Source organism: Capra hircus, chromosome 4 (assembly GCF_001704415.2).
Source record: "Capra hircus breed San Clemente chromosome 4, ASM170441v1, whole genome shotgun sequence".
Lineage (NCBI taxonomy): Eukaryota > Metazoa > Chordata > Mammalia > Artiodactyla > Bovidae > Capra > Capra hircus.
Window position 1 is genome coordinate 28,506,160 of NC_030811.1, and position 24,988 is coordinate 28,531,147.

At 38.5% G+C, this 24,988-nt stretch overlaps 1 protein-coding gene across 1 annotated transcript in view; it reads left to right on the plus strand.

The window, feature by feature from the left end:
- Window positions 1–20,584, plus strand: part of ZNF800 (zinc finger protein 800) — a 50,487-nt gene extending 29,903 nt beyond the window's left edge. The window contains exon 6 of the mRNA XM_018046969.1: window positions 19,521–20,584. Within this exon, the coding sequence (XP_017902458.1) occupies window positions 19,521–19,707 (187 nt within the window). The 3' untranslated portion in view covers window positions 19,708–20,584. The remainder of the gene's footprint in view (window positions 1–19,520) is intronic.

The following is a 24,988-nucleotide window of genomic DNA, read 5'->3' on the forward strand; positions in this document are numbered from 1 at the left end:
TTTTTTTTATTACCTTGTAAAGTTAAGTTTAAATGAAAATGTCTCCTTAGAAGAGAGTTCATTGCTATATATTAGATTTTAGCTGCTGCTTTTGTGTTTAATTGGTAAATGACAACCAACTATATTATTACTTGCTACCAGTTTTCTTCTAATCTGATGTTACTGGCTTATCATTCCTACTCCTGTGTCTTTCATTTATCTTGAAAAAGGTATTGGTAGTTTTAAACACATTCATTGTTAAGTTAGGCTTGTTTTTATCATTACTCCTTAGAACAACCCATCTGTCCTAAAATTCTCATTAGTATCTGTTATATCACACAATATTTTGGTTTTGGGCATGTGTGAAATATTGACATAGAGCGAATATTGAGTAACATAGTTGAAACATTATGAACTAATTATTTAAAAGCAAGTATTTAGTTGTAGAAAGAGTGGATTCTTCAGGAGAACATGATTTGGGCTAAGTCAGGAATTGCTTTGGTGAATGTGTCGTGAAGAGATAAGTACCGGTACTTTTCACAGGTCTTGCCAGTGATAGTCATTAGTGGCAGTATTCCACATTTCAGCTGAGGCCCAAGCACTGTTAAATTATCTGCTGAGAGATTTCAGTTGCATACCTGCCTGTTATTGATCATGTTTTTATTAACCATAAGATGACAATTTTAGAAATTTTTGTGTATGGGGATAATCGCAACACCAGAGAACCTTTGTCCCTCAGTTTGGATAAACTCTTATTTGAACTACAGATCAAGTGCTAGGGTTACCATTCTTGGGTTGTCTGGCTTCATGACTCTGACAGTCAAATTCTTCCGTCAGGTATCTGAGCATATTCCTGGTATACAAAACATTGTAATGTTTAAGCAGTAGAATGATGTGGTTGAAAAACATAGCCAAACCCAAACAAACAAATAACCCCACTTTGAATGCTTGAGTAACTTGCAGCCTGGGTGTCCTGCTCTATGTAATCAGGTAACACTTTCTGTGTAAGAGCGTGTACTAGTGTTATTTTCAGAGGAGAAATTATTATACCAGGGTGAAGCCTAAATGCATAGAACTCTTTTTACAACTCAGGTTTTGAATATTAGTTAATTCCTTCTATCTGTGGAATTATCTTGAAAAGAAATTAGCTCTGAGAAATGGAACTGTGGCTTTTAGACAGAGTTTCTTTCTAAGCTGTGCAAAAATAATATTTTTAAAAAGTTGAGACTCTTCTTGGCTATATTGATGGTTTGATAGATCTAAATTTCGAAGTACCTGGTTGTGTCTGGTAGTTTTTATTTTGGATGGGAAGAAAAAGTGAGGAATACTTCTAAGAAAAAAAAATAGCCAAATACTAGGAACATTGTGTGAACAAGTGATTGAATTATATGAAAAAAATAACTTTCAGAGGAGAAGAGTTTTTTGTAGTATTCTTGGGGTTTTGACATATAAATTGTTAGGATCATTCTATATAAGCTTCTGTAGGAGAGTGGCCATGCCATTTTCATGCCTTTTGCTCTTCAGATTATTTACTGAGTTCCTTGGAATCCAACATTTGGACAGTCGTAGATGTTTGAGACTTTCTGAGCTTCATTCTTCTTTCCTTTGAATGGGCAGGCTTTGAGGGCATAAGATGGGCTAATGGGATTGTCTAGAGTTAGGCATCAATGCACTTAGTGAAATTTGTGAGTCATCTTCGGTATTTATATCCCCAAGTTAAACTTTCCTCACCACGTTTTCATAATTTTCCAATTTATCCTTTCTTTGCCTGGCTGTCTTGACTAACTACCTGTTGTTCCTTATAAGTGGACAAAACCACTTATTTGCCTTGAAATCTGGATACATAAACAAACACCAGAGGAAGAAACTTTTAAAGGAGATGGTTTTGTTGCCTTTATCTGCCCTGGATCTCTTTTCAGTTTCTAACTATAATTGTAATGATATGAATTATTAATTTGTAAGGTTTAAGATACTTTGAAGGTCATTTCTTCCTCAGACAGTTAACTGGAGCTAAAGAACACAATGTCTTCAAACCACAGATTCTGCAAGATGGAAGTGAGACCCAGCCACCACTCAGTTTGCCAGGTCATCTGATTGCACATATGTGAATCCATGTGCACCCTTTATAAAGCATCATGCTACTCTTTTTATTGTTGCAAGCAGAGTTTTAAAATTGATCCATAGCTGGTAAAGAGAGGTTTCCTTGAGAGCATTGTGGGGATAAGAGAGAAATGGCTCGGCCTTAGGAAAGTCTAGGAATAATCATACAGACTGGCTTCACCATGTAGATTTCAACTAAGTACTAGAGAAACCAGGAAAAAGTAATGCAACTCTAGTGCCTGGGTGTTACCCTCTTAGCAGCAGGAGTATGGCTTCTCGGCTGCTATTAGCCCTTCTCAGACTGTGCTTTTACCTTAAAAAAAAAAAAAAAACACAACCTGTTACCTCGTTTGACATCTTAGTGTGGTACATAACTGCCTCGTTACTTCTGCTGCTTGTCTTCTCTGTGTTTTTCAGCTACTTTCCCTCTCCATATAGCTTGAATTTAGCCTGCTAAAAGAGACAATCTGATTGGTTCCATTAGCTGCATTCTTGTTGGGCAAATCTCCCATGCCAGGCCTCTTTGTGGGTTGCTGGCCATACTTTGGCTGTTCCTGGGAATGTTGGTCCTGCTGTTGGTGATTGTGATAGCAGAGTCAGTGCCATAAAACATGGCCCTGGACCCAGTGAAAGGGAGTTTTTGGTGCCAGTCTTCTAAAAGAGGGATCAGTATTTCACTTTCAGAATGTTATAACCTTTCCAGTCTACATGATTTTCTTCCACTTTAAAGGTGATAGAATTGAAGGTAACCTCTGGTCTTGACTGTTAGTATAGCATCAACAATCCTTTGCATGCTGAGAAAAATGTGAGAAATGTTCTCTGATCAGCACCTGCAGTTCCTTTCCTGAACCAGTGCTGTTTCCATCTTTGGCTTTGTAGATTCAGAGACAGCCTGGAGTTTCTACTCAAAAAGAGCCATTCCATTTCCTGTAATAGCATATTAGGCCGTTCTGTCAGTTGCTGCGATTTTCCAGACACCCACAATTATGCTGCACAATTTGAGTTGGTGATTTAGTGAATCCTTAAAGTACTGCTTCTGCTCTTCTTGTATTTTCCACATTTGGGCATACTCTGCAATAGCTGCTTTATATCGTCTCATTCATTCCTTCAACGACAGGCACTACTGAGTGTCATCATGTATCTGGCACCATTTCCTTCTGGGAAAACAGAATTGCACAGTGGTTAAAGCATGGACTTTCAAGAATCAGGCATACTGGAGTTCAAGCTATGTCTCCTTTGCTTACTAACTGTAGTTTGGGCAAGTTACTTAGTTTTCCTAAGCTTCAGTTTTTTTGTCTGTAAAATGATGGTATTAGAAACTATGGTGTATATAGATTTGTTGTGGGAATTTATAAAAATTTAATGATATATGTAGTATACTTAGCACAATGCCTGGCTCATGAGCTCAATAAATATATGTTAATTCGGTTACAGTGATCACTACAATTGCTGTGAGTTTGCTGCCAAAATACTTTCCAGCACTTGGCAAATAGTTTCTGTTATCTTACTTTGCCATTTGATATTTGTTGCCTTTTCGTTGGTATTAATCTAACCGTTCAAGAAAAAGTCAGATGTAACGTCTGTGATAAAGTCAAGATGGACAGGGGTTTATTAAGTTAGAGCATATTATTTTATGGGTGGCTTATTTTTGGCAGCACCTTTTTCTAATTGTTCAAGAAATTGTTAAACTTTTTGATATAATTCTGCTTCTTTGTGATTAATATCTTATAGAGCAAAGCATAATTTTTAGTAGCAAAACTCAGAACAGCTTTCAGTTTTATTATTTATTGTAAACATTAGGCTATGGGTACAAGAACATATTCTGAGTTTACAAGTAAGAATTACATCTTGTCTTTGTATCACTGATGCCTCCCAGTGTGCCTGGCATATAATTGGTGCTAAGAGAATGTTGAAGGAAGGAAAGAAAGAAAGCAGGAACATTACATCAGTTATTTTCAGGCTTATTTTAGTCCACAATATGTCTTCGCTTATAAGTTTATTTTCCTGTTTCCTCATCTTCTAATCTATATAGCTTCTCTACCTGTGTATTTCTCTTTGTTTCTGATACTGATGGCTTCTGTTTCCTGACTCTTTTATTTGACCCTCCTAACTTCTGCTGTTGCTACTAAGTAATGGTGACAGGTTCAGTTTCATGGGAATGCTGTATTGACGGTGTACCCTAGTTCAGTTCAGTCGCTCAGTTGTGTCCGACTGTTTGCGATCCCATGAATCACAGCACGCCAGGCCTCCCTGTCCATCACCAACTCCTGGAGTTCACTCAGACTCACATCCATCGAGTCAGTGATGCCATCCAGCCATCTCATCCTCTGTCGTCCCCTTCTCCTCCTGTCCCTAATCCCTCCCAGCATCAGAGGCTTTTCCAATGAGTCAACTCTTCACATGAGGTGGCCAAAGTACTGGAGTTTCAGCTTTAGTATCATTCCTTCCAAAGAAATCCCAGGGCTGATCTACTTCAGAATGGATTGGTTGGATCTCCTTGCAGTCCAAGGGACTCTCATGAGTCTTCTCCAACACCACAGTTCAAAAGCATCAATTCTTCGGTGCTCAGCCTTCTTCACAGTCCAACTCTCACATCCATACATGACCACTGGAAGAACCATAGCCTTGACTAGACAGACCTTAGTCAGCAAAGTAATGTCTCTGCTTTTGAATATGCTGTCTAGGTTGGTCATAACTTTTCTTCCAAGGAGTAAGCGTCTTTTAATTTCATGGCTAGTGTACCCTAAAGATAGTCTATAACCAGTTCCGCACTGTATGGATATACATTTAGTGACTTGTTGATAATTTTTTTTTTAAGATTTGCCTTTGTTTAATTCATGTCTATGGAATTCTGTGAAATGCAGTTCACATTTCACTTTTATATTCCACTCCCACATGTAAACAAAGTATACAGTTGTTGATTGCTTCTCCTTTTATTTTTGTTATCTTAGGAATTAGAATTAGTTATTTCAGTTACCCGATTCTCACATCTCTTCTTCAGAACTTTTACCTTGCTCTTAAAGCCTTCAGCCCTATTTTTCTTCCTTAATAAGAGGCAGCCTTGCCTATATCATGGCAAAAGTAGGAAACATTTCTTTATGTTCCCCTTTGGCATCACAATTATTTTTTTGTCTTCTGTCTTTGGTTCTTTGAAGGAAGATGTGTTCTTTTCCAAACCTAACACTTCTACCCTTGCCAGTCAGTCTTCCTCAAACCTTTCTCCAGCAACCCTTCTCTCTGTCCTCTCCCCATGCTATCTTCCTTTCCCCAAACTTCTCCCCCTCGACCTACAAACATGCCCAAATTCCTTTCAATCAGTAAGTGAACTTCCCTTCCAGACTATCTTCGGTCTAGTTACTGCCATCTGTTCCTCTTTACTTGCACTGTCAAACTTCCATTAAGTTCAGTTCAGTTGCTCAGTCATGTCCAACTCTTTGCAACCCCATGGGTTGCAGCACACCAAGCTTCCCTGTCCATCACCAACTCCCAGAGCTTACTCAGACTCATGTCCATCGAGTCGGTGATACCATCCAGCCATCTTATCCTCTGTCATCCCCTTCTCCTCCTGCTTTCAATCTTTCCCAGCATCAGAGTCTTTTCAAATGAGTTAGTTCTTCACATCAGGTGGCCAAAGTATTGGAGTTTCAGTTTCAGCATCAGTCCTTCCAATGAATATTTAGGACTGATTTCCTTTAGGATTGCCTGGTTGGATCCCCTTCCAGTCCAAGGGACTCTCAAGGGTCTTCTCCAACACCACAGTTCAAAAGCATCAATTCTTTGTCGCTCAGCTTTCTTTAGAGCCCAACACTCATCCGTATGTGACTACTGGAAAAACCATAGCTTTGATTAGATGGACCTTTGTCATCAAAGTAATGTTTATCTTTTTAATATGCTGTCTAGGTTGGTCATAGCTTTTCTTCCAAGGAGCAAGCATCTTTTAATTTTATGGCTGAAGTCACCATCTGCAGTGATTTTGGAGCCCCCCAAAATAAAGTTTCTCAGTGTTTCCATTGTTTCCCCATCTATTTTCCATGAAGTGATGTGATTGGATGCCATGATCTTAGTTTTCTGACTGTTGAGTTTTAAGCCAAATTTTTCATTCTCCTCTTTTACTTTCATCTAGAGGCTCTTTAGTTCTTTTTCACTTTCTGCCATAAAGGTGGTGTCATCTGCATATCTGAGGTTATTGATATTTCTCCCGGCAATCTTGATTCCAGCTTGTGTTTCTTCCAGTCCAGCGTTTCTCATGATGTGCTCTGCATAGAAGTTAAATAAGTGGGGTGACAATATACAGCCTTGACATACTCCTTTCCCGATTTGGAACCAGTCTGTTGTTCCATGTGCAGTTCTGTTACTTCTTGACCTGCATACAGATTTCTCAAGAAGCAGGTCAGGTGGTCTGGTATTCCCATCTCTTGAAGAATTTTCCACAGTTTGTTGTGATCCACACAGTCAAAGGCTTTGGCATAGTCGATAAAGCAGAAATAGATGTTTTTCTGGAACTCTCTTGGTTTTCCGATGATCTAATGGATGTTGACAATTTGATCTCTGGTTCCTCTGCCTTTTCTAAATCCATCTTGAACATCTAGAAGTTAACAGTTCTCGTACTGTTGAAGCCTGGCCTGGAGAATTTTGAGCATTACTTTACTAGCGTGTGAGATGAGTGCAGTTGTGCGGTAGTTTGGTTTTTTAAACTTTCATTAGGCTCTCAGAATACTTTACATTAGCACTAATTTCACTACTGTAGTTGCCTATTTTGTTGTCTCCCCTCTCCATCAAACTCTCAGGAGACCTGTGCCTTGGTCATCATCGATTGTCCAGCACCTAGGGTAGTTCCTGGTACATAGTAGGCATTCAGTAAATATTTATTGAATGAATGACAATATTGAGCCATGCCTATACCCTTCATGTATGAATCATCTGTAGTTTTTTCCTACCCCTACATTTCTGTTGAAAGTTCACTTGAAGGGCATCAGTGACCACATAAATGCTAAACCTAATGCCTTTTTGCTTCCCATTTCACTTGACCTCTCTGTGACTGTTGTGAAAAGTGAAAGTTGCTCAGTAGTGTCTGACTCTTTGTGACCCCATGAACTGTACAGTTCATGGAATTCTTCAGGCCAGGATACTGGAGTGGGGAGCCTTTCTCCCCTCCAGAGGATCTTCCCAACCCAGGGATCAAACCCAGGTCTCCCGCATTGGAGACAGATTCTTTACCAGCTGAGCCACAAGGGAAGCCCCTGTGACCATTAATGCTTACAAAAATTTACGTTTCCAACATTTTCATGGTCACTTATAACTGGATCACTTTGGGCTGGTCAAAAATTTACGTTTCCAACATTTTCATGGTCACTTATAACTGGATCACTTTGGGCTGGTCTCAGCATGGTATTGCATCCAAAAGAAACAGACAGACTTCCAAAGCTTTGGAAAATGATGAACCTTTTTCAGTTTTACAGAAATCTTCTAAGAAGATGGAAAGGTACAGTTACATTAAGCTCAGCAGACTTCATTTAAGTTTTCTCCCATCTCTTCCCAAATCCTCATACAGCTTGGCAGCTTCACTCAACCTCCCTTCTGTAACATTTCCCCTAAAATGTGTGAACTTCCTACCAAAACGTTTTTTAAAAATATAGGTATAATCTCTTTTTAGAAATCACTTATTTACTTACTTATCTTTGCTTGCACTGGGTCTCCATCGCAGTGCTCAGACTTCTCACCACAGTGGCTTCTCTCGTGGAGTGCAGGCCCTGGGCTCGTGGGCTTCAGTGGTTGTAGCGCTCGGGCTCAATAGTTGTGGCGCTCACGCTTCAGTTGCTAGATGCTTGTGGAATCTTCCAGGCCTAGGGATCGAACCATGTCCCCTGCCTTAGCAGGTGGATTCCTATTCACTAAACCACCAGGGAATCCCCTACCAAAATCTCTTGTCCACTTTTTTCATCATCTGGTTCTTTTCTTTTTTCTAAGAATGACTGTTCTTAACAATTTAAATCACTTGGCAGTTTATGCATGTTAGCCTCTCAGCTTCTTCCAGCTCTTTTCTATAACCTTTTATCTTGTTCAGCATTTCAGAAGTCTAGAGGCATTCTCTTGATTTCATTATTTTTTGTCCTTATAAGTTTTCTTTGCATGATTTCACTTAATTTTAAAACTTTAGCTCAGACATCATTTTTTTTGTTGTTGAGTGTATCCTGATCTGGGTTTGGCTGGGTTTCCCTCTTGTGTATTCCTATAGTGCCCCATATACAACTAAATTGAAGTTATCTATTTGTGTCTTTAAGCATCTTAAGGACTCTGGAATGTGTGTGTGTGTTAGTCGCTCATTTGTGTCTGCAGCCTCATGGACTGTATACTCCTCTGTCCATGGAATTCTCCAGGCAAGAATACTAGAGTATTCCCTTCTCCAAAGGATCTTCCTGACCCAGGAATCAAATCTGAGTCTATTGCATTGCAGGCAGATTCTTCACCATCTGAGCCATCAGGGAAGCCCTGGAACATGGTGGATGCTGATAAATATTTATTGAACTAACACTTCTGTGAGTTCTGATTCTTCCTTTCTTGGTACTGACTTTTTATTTTGTTTCTAGGCCTTTAAACTTGATCAGAGTTTCCTTACTCAATTTTCTTGTTTTTTTTTTTTTTTTTTTAATACTCCTTTGCTGATTCCTCTCTCCTAAAGCATCACTTATTACTTCTGTGAAGATGACCCCAGACCTATTTTCTAGTCTAGTGATTCTGATTATTAGACCATTTGTTTTCAAAGTTACATGTCAGGCATTTCCACCTGGATATTTCTCCATATCTTACTTAAAAGCAACAGAAACTCAGTAAACCAAACTTACCTTCTTTTTAAGCTTGTTCCTCCTTTGTGTGTTTCCTGTTTCAGTTATTTATACTCCTCCCTTCCTGGTGACCTGGGCTAATTAGAATCCTAGGAATTACCTTGACTTCTTTCTGTTTCTTCTGTACTTTACCTGATCAGTGGTCAGTGCCTGTCCATCCTGCCTTTGGATGTGTCTCACATTTGGCTTCTCTTTGCCATCTCCACCTTTGGTATTAATAGTTTAGTCAGGACTCCTATCTCTTACCTACACTGCTGCAGTAATCTCTTAACTGACCTCTAATCTGTCTTCCATGCTGCTGTCAGAACTATCTTCCTAAAACACAGACAGCTCTGTTGTTACTGTATGTTCACTGCTCAACTATGTTACTCATTGTCAGGTCTCAGCTTAAATTTCATTTCTAAATAAAGACAGTCTAAAATTATCTCCCTTATAGTTCTGTAGTATGTTCCTTCCCATACTGTCAGCTAATACAATTTTTAGTTACGTTTATTAATTTGTTTAGTTTGTGTCTTCCCACTGGAGAGATTCATGTAAGAGACTGGGAGAGTTGTATAGAGCCTGTGCCTAGCACAATGCTTGGGACATTAAAAAATCTTTGTTGAATGAGTGGATGAATAATAGATAGCTTATCAGTGTAGGAAAACAGGAGATAGCAAAGGCAGACAAGCTTTAGAAGCTGCCTACATTTTCCCGGACCTTGGTCTGTAGTTCTGGCTTTTCTGAAATAATAATGGGCTTCTCCCTTCTGCCATTTGCGTTTATTTCCCTAAGGATATGAGTCAACAGTTGCATTACCCCACACTCATGCTAACACTGATATGACTATAGTTGATTTGGGGGCTGTAGGGTGGTGGCAGCTAAGATTTGTTTACCTGTTATAAATGCATAGGTGGTGCCCTAGCCATGCAGGCAAACAGCTATTTGCTAAGTTGAGTTAACCCAGATTCTTTTTTAGCCTCTTGAGTGATTCAGGCCTTTGTACCACATGTTAATTAAAGTGTTTGTTACTTGAAGGACTAGTTGTATTATATATGAGGTATTTGTTTGCCTTTTAAAGATTAAAGATTTTAATTTAGCAAACTTCTATTGGATGGAAAATGAAAAAAATTATTTTAAAATATCCAGAAACAATAAGCAAATTAAACTCCCCTTCCCCATGGAGCCTGTTCAGGTTTCAAAAGTCAAAGAATTTCATGAGTATTCTTCAGATTTTACTGTCTTAGGCTGACTGTATCCATTTTGTAGACATTTTGAGCTCCTGCTTGTGTGAGGCACTGAGTTAGGTGCTAGGTTTACAGAGAGAAGTGCAGTTGCTTTTCTCAAGTACTGTGAAAGAGGAACACATTATAAGGATACACAGAAGTGGAATTGTAAGGCACACTGGAATGGGCAAAGGCTTTTCATAATTCATCCATTCATTTTTAAGTTGAGTTTTGAAAGAGTTAGCTAGGCAAACTTTCCAGGTAGGTACAGAGGACATGAGACTCCATATAAACCAAGGAAAAGAATTACAGCCAAATCAAGAAAGGTCTTCTGTACCAAGTGAGTAGTTTGAATCATACTGTTAAAATAAGATTTATGGTGAGGAAATCAAGCAGAAGCCACATACACTGTATCCATAAATAATACCTTGAATTTATATATTTTGCCTAAAGTTATGATGTGGTTCTGTGTTAGTTCCTTAGTTCATATGGTTACAGAATCTCTTGAGAGGATAGTTTTTGTTTTGTTTTGACATTTTTTCATGTAGTAAAGTGAACATCACTCTTTCAATTACCCAGATCCAACTCACAATTTTAATCAATGGAAAAGTAGAACTGGCACCTCTTGACTTCCTCATTTTGTGCATTTTGGGTGGAGCTGACTCTTGAGTGTGAAGGTTGTGATAGGAAATAATACCAGTTACTTGCAAGAAAATACTGGAAGAGGGTGGCCAAATGTCCCAGAATAGGTATGATTTTCTCATACTTTAGAACCCTGCCCTGTTGAAAATTGTATCTAGATGCATATTAATCTTATATTTGAGCCTGTTTGTCACTTTTGATAAATCTTTAGCATGTCATCACTCCCGTATTCTATCAAGAAAATATGACAACATAATTCTTTTTTTTTTTTTGCCAAGTTACTGTTTAAAATCAGACTATAACTAAAACTAAACAAACTTTATTTTTGTTCATGTCTCCATCATCATTTTGCATATCACATAGATTTTAAGTTCTGTTTCTTCTGTGAATCTGTTTCTTGTAGCTCCAGCCTATGGTGACCTCTTCCTCTGTTGAACTCGGAACATTTATCTTTTTTCCCCCTCTTTATCCTTTGTTATTAGTGCATTATTATTTAACTAAAGGGTCCCCATGATTATACTCTAAACCCACTGAGACTCAAGACTAACAGTTTTACTCTGCAGCATGTAAGGTTATGAATGAATGGGTCATCAGGCCTATCCCCATTTTCTGTTCTTCAGATGTCAGTGTCCTCTCTTCATGTCCTGTTTTTACTGGTCTAAAGCTTCTATTGCGCTACCCTGGGTCTGCTGGTATCTTGTGTTTATGAAGATTATGAGGATTTTTAGGAGGTTTTGGGGCCAATTTTAGGGAAATACAGGGGTGATTTTTCAGCTTTTTCCTGCCTCAGAATCCTATTAAAAAGCTTCCACAAAGATTCTACCTCTTTATAATTATTTTTAATGTTTACTCGTATCAAAATGTTTTGAGAATCTATACCTTAGAAGCAATTGTGAATGTGTGTGTGTGCATGTATATAAACGGAGGACTAGCCAGATTATTTATGTATTTGTTGGGTGTAGTTTGTGGGATCTCATTTCCCCCACCAGGGATTGAACCCAAGCCAACAGCAGTAAAAAAAATCTGGAATCCTAACCACTAGGCCATCAAGGAACTCCCAGGACTAACCAGATTTTTACTTTTGGAACAGAATAAAAAGAAAGAAGACAAACTTTTATCAAGTTCACAAACATAAATTTTCTTCCCAGACTCTTGCTTACTATGCTGCTTTTGTAGCCTAATGGGAACAGAGCAGGCTGCAAAGTAAGGCTCATAGTTATTTTATTTAGCCATCTCGTATATACATTTTGTATATACCTTCTTTTGAGCCAGAATTCTGTTGAATTGTAGATGGGAACTCTAGAGATGTAGTTTAACCTCATTTTAAATGGAGAAAACTGAGGTAAGTGATTGCATGAAGTCAATGAAGAAGTCAGGAATAGAAAACAGACATCTCTTAAAGATGATTTTAGTAGATAATAATGTATACATGTTAACAAAGTTAAACAGTACAAAGAGATGTACTGTGAAAGGTAAGTTTTTTTCCTACCCTATCTCTTGGTTCTCTTATTCTCTTCCCCGAGTTAAGAAGTTAGTTTCCAGTTTTCTTGGGCTTTCATGATGTTTTATGTGTATATAATCATATAAATGTATATATTCACCTTTACCAAATGGAAGCATACTATACACACTTTTCTGTTTTTTTTTTTCCCACTTTTTAGCATTAAGTCTGAAAATTGTAGAACCCATATATTTTTATGCCTTGGTCCATGAACTTTCCATTTTACTATATAGCCTATCAGACAACTAACTTTTGTTAATGTGAACAAAGTATTATTCTTTACTTTTAGCATATCAGATTGAGTACCTCATGTGCAACATAATGTGGTGTTTCACATTTCTTTCAGAGAGATCATGGTCACTGATTTATTTTATGATAAATATTAAAGTTAAAAAATTAGTGAAATGTGCATAATAATTATTACTGCTAGTTACCAGAAAGAGCTTATTGGGATATTTTCTTTTCTATATGAAAAAGAAATGGTAGGTGAAATTTTCAGGGAAATCATTTACTTGTAAACTTGTGTAAAAACCTGTATGGTATGTTCCAAACAGTTTTATATCTCAGTGCCAGTGATAAGCAGTGGTGCTATAAATATTAAAGTACAAATATTTATTTTTTAAATTTAAAAATCTCTTAACTTCATATGCTAATCACAGAAATATAGTTTTTTCATTTGTTTCTTAAAACAGTTTATGTTTTATTTTTGAGATGACTCATGTTTAATCTTCTTGAGATGACTCATGTCGTCTGTATAAAAATACATCCTTAATTTTGATCATTCACGGTTTTATTTTGGCTAGCTTACCTGTCAGTGCAATTATTGCTTTATTTTTCATACATTAATGGGGCCTGTTAAAACTGCTTGATTTTAGATCTTTTGGACCAAACTGTATCACAGAAGACAAATCCATTGAAAAAAAGAAGTGTACCATACCAAGTGTCCATGATAGAATTCATAGAGGCCAAGTGTTTATATTTGATTACTAGTAATCCTGCAATCTCCCTAAAGATGGCAGTACTTTTCCACATATCATTTACTAATTCTGTTTGAAAATAGTATTGATTATAACTCCATTATTGACTGGAAAAAAGTTAATCAGACTAAAAGTGTATTTTCATAATGATACCACAGTAGTTAAAATTCAGTAGTAGTACAAATAAAATTGTATCCATGAGGTTCATAGCATTGGTTCAACTTCTGTGTGTGTTATCCTTGACCATGGACACAGGGTCCTAACTGCATTCTGACTTTGGAATTCTTGATGTGATGCTGTGAACATCTTGTCAAGAATTGTGATAAGTCATGTTAGGACCTGGCTGTATATATTATTAGATCTTTCGCCTCTGGAGATGTCATCAGAAAACAAAAACTGACAAAACACCCCAAACAGAACAAAACCCGTAAGTAACTGCATATGCATATATTTGTGGACATGAGAAATGTTTTGGTATTTATTCTTCAGTAAAAGTTTATATGTCCAAGTTCTTGAACATTTACTTTTTGCTTAGGTGACTAATTCTTTTAATAGATGAAACAGTTACTTATTGGTGCCAGAAAAACAAAAATAAATCTTCAGCCTTCTCTGCTGTAGAAACTAAATTCACAAGTTTCACTGGAACATGGAGAAACAGTGCTATATTTTGTTCCTCCTTTTTCCATTATTCCCATTTCAAGTTAAATTTTTCTTGTATGCATGTGTTTGAAATCACATGGCATCGTAATTTGAAGATGTGAACAGCAAGACAGAGAGGGCAGGCTAGCCTCCCTGTTAGGCCTCACTCTTAACTTTGACATGGTCACTGCTTTCTAAAGCTGGTCCTGTTGGTTCATCTAGGGCCATTATTGATTCAACTAGCAAGATGACTAGATGCTTAAGGACTGTGTCATTCTAGCCAGTCTTATAGATAAATATTTAAGTATAATTACCACAATGATGATGTTGTTTAGTTGCTAAGTCACATCTTAGCGACTGCCTATACTGTAGCCTGCCAGGCTCCTCTGTCCATGGCATTTCCCAGGCAAGAATACTGGAGTTGGTTGCCATTTCCTTCTCCAGGAGATCTTCCTGCCCCAGGGATCAAACTGTATCTCCTTGTTGGCTGGTGGGTTCTTTACCACCGAGCCACCTTTGTTGCTCAGTCTTGTTTGACTCTTTGCAACTCCATGGTTTGCAGCAGGCTAGGCTTCCTTGTCCTTCACTGTCTTTCAGGGTTTGCTCAAACTCCTGTTTATTGGCGCCATCCAACTATCTCATCCTCTGTCGCCCCCTTCTCCTCTTGCCCTCTTTCCCAGTATCAGTGTCTTTTCCAGTGAGTTAGCTGTTCGCATGAGGTGGCCAAAGTATTGGAGCTTCAGCATCAGTCCTTCCAGTGAATATTCAGGATTTATTTCCTTTAGCATTGACTCCTTTGATCTTGCTGTCCAAGGGGCTCTCAAGAGTTTTCCAGCACCACAATTGGAAAGCCTCAATTCTTTGGAGCTCAGCCTTCTTTATGGTCCAACTCTTAAATCCTTACATGACTACTGGAAAAACCATAGCTTTGACTATATGAACCTTTGTCTCTTGGGAAGCCCAAGATACTAGTTTTTAAGTTTGTCGTGAGATATATCAGGGACACTGACTTCTGTTTATGGTTCAGTGTAATTTCCCCCAGTAGACAAATATGCATGGAAAACTAATTATAATCTGAAGATTTCTTGATGAACATTGAATCAGCTTAGTGACCATTATCTGTAAGCTCTGGTAGTATGATACGTTCAGTTTTCCCATAGGAATATACTTGCCACTCAGACTAGATATTCGTCAATCTTCAGAGCACCCTTTCTAGTAGACCACAATCCAGACAGATGGCCAGCTTTCTTGATTTCTTTCTCCTTTAGCAGTTTTTCTGCATTAGAGTTTAATAAAATTGCACTAATGTATGTCAAACAGCCCAATGCCTGGTATACAATAAACAATAATAAGTGTAACTGTTGTTAAGTTCAGGTTACCTTGGTATACTTTTAATGTCAAAGACAATCTTTTGGGCCGTTTCTTTAGGTTACTAATCAATCTCATCTTTCACATTTTGAGTTACTTTCATTGTTTAATTTCTTTTTCCTTTAACTCCTTAATTACATTTATCATTAGTGCTGAATCCATGAGCTAATGAATTAGGCCAGTCCTTTTTGGCTCTGTATGATTCTGCTATCATTTTGTTGTTGAAATACTGATACTTTTAAACTTCAAATTTCTTATTCCAAAATACCCCATTCCCCACAGTTCTTCCATTTATAATGTGAATCTATTGAAAGATAATCTTCAAGTTACTGCTCAGCTCTAGGATGTAGATAATTTTATATCTTATTTGAATAGATGATGTCAGTTGTAGGCCTTTCCACCTCATCAGTTTATCTTCATTTCAGCTCTGCTTAAATTCTTTTTCATAAAGTTATTTTGAAAGTGGTCTGAATTCTTAGAATAGTAGGATGACCATGGGAATTGGGAGGCATGGTTGGACAATCTAGGGGTAGAGGTACAATGGTGGTAAACTCAACAGTCAACAATGACGTTACAGATCTGGCAAATATAGACTTGAAAAATCAAATTTTGTGTGTGAAAATGAGTACAGAAAGGAATAATTGAGGTCAGTTAATCTGTCACTGCAGCAGCAATTGTTGTCAGCTTTTTCCTCTCCATCATTCTGGGGAGAAGTTATTCTTTTAAAAATGGCAAAATAGGTTTAGAGAAATTGGAGAAATTGCCACAGTTCTTTGTAATGTTTGTAAAAATACAGATTATAGTGCATTTTTGAAGCTGGTGGTCTCATAATACACATTTTAGGACAGTCATAAATAGAAAATATTGCAGGAATTCATTTAAAAAAATAGATAGGTCATTTCAGACTGCAGTTAATCAGGGAAAGCTTATTAGAATGGCTGAGGGTCTTGAGCATTTGAATACATGAGAGGAGGGAGAGGACATTGCATGTTAGGGGAGTGGAGAGTCAAGTGGTTTGATGCGAAGTTTCTTAAATATGGTCCATGAAAGGGAATTGAGGCACTGCTTGTCAAATGATATCATTTACTCCAGAGTTAACGAGCCCCATGCCATTTCCATTCATCATGTAACTGGATAAAACTGTTGATGTCTCTTGGTACATCAGGCTTCACATTTTCATGTGCTTTCTCATGTCATCACAAATTCCATTTTAGGACTCTTTGGAAACTGGAAAGGCTGTCAACATCTTCAAAATAATCTCTCTCACCTACTGTCTGATAACTACTCAAATGGCAGAAAAAGTTTGATAGCACTCTGAGGTCAGACGTGCACCTGTGACGTCAGGCATGCATCATGGTTTTCCTTCTCTGATGAGGAAGGGATAGCCACATGTCATTGTGCTTCATTATTCCATGTCAGCAGCTGTTACCACCTTTCTAAGAGGTATTGCCAAGAGATGGGAACAGAATATGAAGTTTTTCTCTACTAGACAGAAATGTGCTGCCTTTCCAGAGGTCTTAATTGAAATTGAAGGCAGAGGAAATAATGGGACTTGACTTTGGCTTGAAACTCTGGGAGGAATTAAGTGTTCTAGTACACAGGCTGCCTTAATCTGACAAAGCATTCTATGGAATTCAGCTTTGGTTCGTGTACCTTTGTGAGTCAAGGAATTCAACACTTATGGCCATGGAGAATAAAGTTACAGTTGATTATCAAAGGTTATCTATGTGTTACTATGTCAAAGACCATATTAGAATTTCAAATCAAGCCAGTTTTTACTGAGATTTACTATTGAGCTGTTAAAATTTTTAAATTTCTTTCAGGAAGTCCCTGTTTTTCCTGTAAGAAAGGATGAAGGAGGGATTCCTTTCTTTGTAAATATTGCTTTTTGTATATTGCTTATGTTCAGGAAATCAGTTTCTAGTGCAGTGAAGTATATGGTGCATGTATGCATTTCTGTGCATGTTTCTGGAAGACAAAGTCCATGTCTAATCAGAATCTCACTAGTCTTTGACTCCCCTGAAAGGTTAAGAACTAATAACTTCGCTAGTGTGGAAACAATGGGATGCTCTGGATGAATCTGAGCAAAGGAATGACAGGAAATTAGAAAGCTCATCTGAAGAATAATGAGATGAAAAGCTTTGGCAGGACTGAAGGGTGATTTAGGGATTCAGATTAGCCTTAGGGTTGGAGTTTTCTGAATAATCTGAAGGTAATTTTCTAGATAGAGCTTTTCAAAGGAAGGAATCTCAAGTTATCTTTTTTTTTTTTGGTCTGAGCACAGTGCTTAAGACAGACATTCAAAAATGCTGAATTGAAATTGCTGTACAACACACCAAATGAAAGTTGCATGATAGCATCAGAAATAAATGTTCTTATGTCTTATCTGCATTTAATCCTGCTGTTATCATTTGGTATAAAATAAGGATTTTGGAGAGACACTGCTTTATAAAAAGTTCATACACACTTTTTGTTCAGCAGTTGGTTAACACAAATTTTTGGCCACTTAGTATTTGTTCTTTCTGTATGTTTTATTTCTGATAATTCTTTTTAATTTTACAGAAATGAATGTCTCTAGACATGATTGTTTTATCCCATACCTACCTACAGAGGGAAGGAAACTTGTAGGGTGGTGTGGTTGATTAGCTCATCCTCTGGTTAAGCAACATTCCAATAAACATCTAAGCTTGGATTTATGAAAATCCAAAATTACAGGAAAATTAAGGAAAATCTCACAATTCCGAGGTCCCTTTGGCCTAAAATATCATTGGAATTTATGTGTCAATGGATCTTCTGTCAGTTCAATAACAAAGCCTTATATCAGCCGAAAGATTCCCTTGGTGTTAGTTAATAAGTGCTAAAAACTTAAATTTGTTATGACTGGAAGACCAAGATATAAGGTTTTGACTAGTTTATTGTAATACTTAAGTTTTGCTCCCACTAAGTTCCTTCAAGTTGAAGAGCAAATTATTGAATACATTGTTTAAAAATTGGTATTATCTAAAGCATTTGTTCCAAAAGTGTGGTAACCTTTTTTTTTTTCTTCAGCAAACCTTGTGTTCCCAAGTCTATGGAGATTACAAATCAAATTAGGTTCATTAGAAGCTCAGAAAGTCTTTTTTTCACCTGAAGTAGGAATACTTAATAGAGTAAAGGTATAACTTCACAGAAGACAGTGGTTTTGATTCACTGCATAATGTTTAAAGCATAAACTGCTCTGAAATATTGTGATTTACCCAGAACTTTTGAGGAGGATAAATTACTTCTGTGGAAATCATTCATTCATTCTTAAAATCTTTTGATGTCCATCACTTTGCTACACAATGTAAAACATAATTTTGAATTGGTAGAAAGAATGGTACATAAGAATAGACTAAGTGCCTTTTATTAGGTTACTTGAATTTTATATTATAAAGATACAATTTGGGAAATACATAAAGATTACCTGTAGCCTCATCACCTGAAGATAACCACTTAACAGTCTGGAGTGCTTTCATTATTTTATACATGTATGGTGTGTCGTGTATGTATCCACATGTACACACATATGTATACACCCATTCCCACACACCACAAATGAGGATTAAGCTATTTTTTTAAATTCTATCTAGTATACCTTTCCATATGAATAGATACTATATCCCGGTATTCTTTTAATAACAGGTTAGTATCAACTCTTAGAGATGGCTGGATGGCATCACTGACTCAATAGACGTGAGTTTGAGTGAACTTCGGGAGTTGGTGATGGACAGGGAGGCCTGGCGTGCTGCAATTCATGGGGTCAGAAAGAGTCGGACACGACTGAGCGACTGAACTGAACTGAACTGAATCAGCTCTTAAGACTTTAATCTTACCGTTGGTTATAGGATAGTCCCAGTTTTTCTTTAAATTGCTGTTTCATTTTGCCTGTTTTTTGCTGTTATAGATACTGCAGTGAATACCCCGTTATGAAAGTTTTGCATGTATTCATAATTATTCCTTAAAGGAAAACTCTGGGTCAAAAGAATGTAAGGGTTTTGATACGTTTTCCTAAATAGCTAAGAACATGTTTAATGACACTTCAGTTGGATGCTGCCTTCCCCTGATGAACACAGGTTTATCTCCTGTGTCTACGACAAACAACCTGTTGGGCGGAAACGGCATCGCGCTGAGTTGGGGTTGGCGGCTCCTTGTATTAGCGGGGAGGCGCCGGCGCGTTCGGCCTGTTTCTAACCGGCGTGTCTTTGTCTTTCTCCCTGGGGATCGCTGCCGCCCGTGCGGGCCGAAGCCTCGGGAAGCCGTCGCCCCGCAGCGCCGCCGCCCTGCGCCCGGCCGCCCCGGGGAGCCGCTGCCCGCCCGCGGGCGCCGTCACCACGCGCCAGGCCGCCGCCAGCTGCCGCGCCAAGCTCCGCGGCGGCGCTGCCCGGGAGCGCCAGCACGCCGCCCGCGGCCTCGGGAAGCCCGCGGCCCCGTGAAGCCCGCGGCCCCGGGAGCGCCGCCGCCCGGCCGCCGCCGCGCCCCGCGCAGCCCAGTACCTCAGGCCTCGCCCGTCGCGCCTCTCCTCCCGCCGCACCCGCCGGAGCTCTCAAGTCCACTCGGGTGTCGGCGATCTCCCCGGGGGCCTCAGCTGCCGCCGCCCTGCCGTCACCCCGCGCTTTACCGACCTCTGTCCCACGCAGCCCCTCAGGAGGACCGTGTGCCTTAGGGCTGGCGGGTGCGAGGACTTCCTCATCCCGTCTGCCATATTCCGGGCTTCTTTGAGAATCTTGCCACCAGAGAGTACCATCCTCTTCCCTCCTCCTAATTTGTCGAGTTCCTAGTCCTTCCCCTTCATTATTAGTTCTTCAAAGACTAGCTCCCATTTTAATCTTCTTTACCTCAAATCCCATCATCACAGGCTGGTGACCTGCGCTGTCCAGAGTCGTGTGACCCATACTGTGGTTAAACTTGAATTCCAACCTCCAGTCCCCTCCTGTAACTTCATACCCAATGACCATTTGTTTCTCTCCGAATCAGCCCTTGCTCCCAGGTTGTAATTTGCCGTCCGAGGGCATCCTCTACTGGGTTTGCACCGAGGTTGGTGCGTCTCCTGGGCTGCTTAGTCTGTGACTGAGCAGAGTCGGGGTGAGACGCCAGACTCCTCCAACGAGCAGCTTCGGTCTGCGTACTCCTCAGCAGCCTGACTGAAACTTTCTTAGAACCGTGCTACATGAGCCTAAGGCTCTTCTTGCCCAACCTCCCTCTCTTTTTCTAGGTGTCACACTTGCATTATGGTATGAAGACCGCCCTGCTCCTGATTCTTTTCCTCTTTGCTTCACAGATGTCCCCTCAATAAAAGTCTTCTAAGTTAAACCCTGCCTCCGTGTCTGCTTCTAGAAGTGGTGGTGGTTATTCAGGCACTAGGTCGTGTCTGACTCTCTGTGACCCCAGGGACTGCAGCATGTCAGGCTTCCATATCCTTCACTATCTACCAGAGTTTGCTCAAACTCGTCCATTGAGTCTGTGGTGCCATCCAACCATCTCATCCTCTGTCACCCTTCACCTCCTTCCCTCAATCTTTCCCACCTTCTAGGAGGACCTGAAGGAGGACCTGAGCTAACACCTTATCAGTCATTCCACTCTGATCACCATCTTCCTATCAGCCTGGATCCCTTGTTCACTGACAATTTATTAACTTGATTTTCCTCACTGTTTATCAGTCCTTGTCACTTTCTCGTCTAGCCTAGATCCTGTGACCCATCACTATTATCATCCTTGAAACTTCAATTTTTTCCAATTTACTTTCCTGGTAAAATCTCAACTCTGAATGAACCTTACTGTCTGCCTTCCATTGGCCTGACTGGGACAGCTGGACATTTTCTTTAAGGAAATCACAGTTTTACTTTGAATCCTTTTTCTCAAACCTCAAATTGGTGCTATTGTTCCTACTATAGTCTCAGTTTCCCACTTCTGTTTATACCTTTTCATCTCTCCTTAAAATTTCCCAATCTCCTCCTCCCTGTTTACTTTAAATTTCCCTTGAAAAATAGATGTTACATACAAACTTTATCTTCCCAGCACAAGACCCTCCACTCCCAACCCAGCTGCCTTGGTAACCACCAACTTCCTTTTTGTGACTATGGAGGAAGTTTCAAAGGCCAGCTCCTCCTCTTGGACTTTGGATCTCAACCCTTCCTGCCTTTACAAGGACTTTTTCCCTTAGCCTTTCCCTTTTCTTCCGTGATGTCAATTTCTGTCTTGAATGAATCATTCTCATGAGCCTGTAAACAGGCTCCAGTATTCTTAACCAAACCTTCCCTCAGGCACATCTTTTCCATCTATTAGCCATTTCTCAGCTCTCCTTCATGACCAAACTTCTTAAAGGAATTATCCTATAGATTGTCTTTACTTTTTTATCTTCTGTTCACTTTCAGTGTGACACCCCCACCCCCACTCCTGAAAGTGCCCAGTTAAAGCTGCCACCCACTTCCATATTGTTCAGTCGTTAAGTCATGTCTGACTCTTTGTGACCCTATGGACTGCAGCAGCCAGGCTTCCCTGTCCTTCACCATCTCCCGGAGTTGCCCTATTACCCTATCCAAAAGGATATTTTCCTGTCTTCACCATGACCACTCCCTGCTTCTTTAAAGGTTCTCTCTTCATATTCAAGACTATTCTGTCCAGATTTTCTTCCTGCTTCACTGTTTGCTCCTAATGTTATGCTCTATTTCCTGCCTAACTTTGAAAAGTTGACAGTTTTTGTTTTTTTAAGACCTCCACTGGGTCCCTTTTTTCTTTCTATGTTCTTTCCCAGGAGGATCTTATCAATTGCCATGAATTTAAGTACTGGCTTTATGCTAATAAGTTACAAATTTATGATTCCTCTGATCTTTCCTCTAAGTTTTAGACTCACATGTCTAATTGCTTGCTTAATTAATATCTTCCTTTGATTGACTCAGATCTTTCAAACTTAACATTTCTAAAATCTAATTCCTCATTCTCACCCCAAACCTGTTTCCCCTGTTACAGTAAGGAGCGCCACCATACAACAAATTTCTCAAGCTAAAAACCTATGTGTCATGCTTGATCCTTTTCATCTCTCCCATACATCAAGTAGACCAGCATAATACAACCATTTTGTCCCTCAATGTATCTTTAATGTCTTCTTTTCATTTTCAGTGCCATCACTTAAGTCTAATTACTGCTTGTTCTCACCTGATTATTGTGACAGCCAGACTACCTGTTCTCTCTACTTTCACTCATGACCCATGACCCACTTAAATACATTCTTCGTAGAGTGGTGACAATGACCTCACTCCTCAATTGAATTGAGTAAATTGTAAGATAAAATCTAAACCCTTTATCATGACTCACAGAGTCCTGCACAATCTGACCCCTACCTATCTCTCCAACCCTATCTATGCTCCTCTCTCTTATTGCTCACCATGATGTAGCCACGCTGGTTCCTCCAACATGCTTTTCTGCCCCGCAGGGGCTTAGTGAAAGCGAAAGTCGCTCTGTTGTGTCTGACTCTTTGTGATCCCATGGGCTATAGAGTCCATGGAATTCTCCAGGCCAGAATACTGGAGTGGGTAGCCTTTCCCTTCTCCAGAGGATCTTCCCAACCCAGGGATCAAACCCAGGTCTCCTGTATCGCAGGTGGTTTCTTTACCAGCTGAGTCACAAGGGAAGTCCCAGGAGATTAGTAAATACTGTTATCTCTGCCAAGCTCCTCTCCTTGGTTAGCCTCTCCCCAACAACAACCCTTAGATAACTCCTTAAATATAACATCTTTAAAAAGGCCTGCCCAGAACATTGTTTGCACACAGTGCTCACCTCTCTCCTCCCATTTGTTTTCTCACATATTTGTTTCTTTGAATTCCTTACCTCGATTTGTACAATTATTTGTTTATTTACTTTTTGTGTCTATGTTTCCATACTGGAATGAATGATTCCAGTATGGATGATTCCATACTGGATGTCTAGATTCTTCAACGTTGTGTTTCTAGCCTGAAGCACAATACCTGGCATATATTAGGTGAACAGTAAATATCTGTTGAATAAATGAACACATTTGCCAATTTTTCTGTTGGGAGTTCATTTTTATTGATATGTAAGAACTCTTTATATATTTAAATCACTAGCCATTTGTTTATTCAATATGTTGCCGATATTTTGCCCCTTGTCTTATATGTACCAATTTAATTTGTAGTATTTTTGATATACAGAAATGTTACATTTTTAATTTAGGTAAATCTATTGTCCTTTCAAGATTTCTGCTTTTGGTGATATGTTTGAAAAAGTCTTCTTCCAGCTCAATGTTAAATAAATATTTGTCTATTTTTTTCTTCAATTTTTTTAGATTTAAGTCTTTATTCCAAATGGAATTTATTTTTTGATATAGATGTGATTAAGGCTCTAAATATTTATTTTGTTGTTGCATCATCACTTGTTGAAAACTCCCTCTTCTGTTTTGAAAATTCTACATTTATCAAAAATTAAATTCTTACATATACTTTGAATGGTTTCTGGATTTATTATTTCTCTGCTTGTTTTTTGGGGGGAGGAGTATCCTTCTATGTTCCTGAACCATGTTTTAATTATTGTCATTTTGTAATTTGCTTTATTGTGTGATTAGCTTTTTAATGGAGTAAGCATTATTCTTCTTATTCAAAATATTTTCAGCTATATTTGTGCTTTTATTCTTCCAGATAAACTTTAGTTATAGTTTGCTCAGTTTCCAAAAGAAACTGGCATTTTATTTAGAATTGCTTTAACCTCATAAATTAATTGGGGGAAAATGCCCATTGTCGTAATAGTTATTTTGCCATTCAGGAACTTGTCACGTGACAGGATTATTGAAAGCTTCCTATATATTTTTTCAGCAATTTTGTAGGTGGTACGTGTTTCTTGTTAATTGTATCATTAGATATTTTATGTCTTTGTTGGGATCATTTTCCTGTTATGTTTTATAACTGGTTGCTCCTTGTTGGGTCAGGCTATTGATTTCTGTAATTGGTAACTTTTCTGTAATCTCATTAATTTTTTCTAGTTGATTCTCTTCTAAGTAGACAATCACTTGAAGTATACTTAATACTGATTTTCTCTCTTTATAATATTAATACCTCACATGTTATATGGTGGTATTAATGTTAATTTTGTTCTTATTCCTGACTGTTGAGGAATACCAGTAATATTTCACCAGCTTTTAATGTTAGCTGTTTGATTGAAATAAAGGTCTTTATCAGGCTAAAGAAGTGGTTTCCTGGTTCAAGCATTCTAAGCATTTTGTTGGAAGTTGTTGCTGAATTATATTAAATGTATTCTGGGCAACAAAAGATGATCATGTGGCCTATTGTTATAATAAATTGCATTAATAGATTTTCTTAATATTGGATTATTTCTGTATGAGATATATCCTGTTTCATCATAGTGGGTTTGTTTTCATCTTTCAGTATAATACTGTTGAATTCAGCTTCTTACATTTTAATTAGAATAATTGCATTTATATTCACAAATATGTTTGGATTATAGCTTAAATTGTGTCTTAAATAGCTTCAAAAAAGTCTTGTTCCATGCTCTAGATTAGTATAGAGTGTAGGAATCTATTCTTTGAAGATTTGGAGGAACTTACTACCACACTGTTTAGGCCCCAAGCTTTTTTCAGGGTGAGTGGAAGGTAACTCAAAAATTTTAAGTTTTCTTCTATGGTTTTGGCTTAGGTTAACTACTATTTCTTATCAAATTTAAAAAATAGCAACTTTAAAGCAAATCATG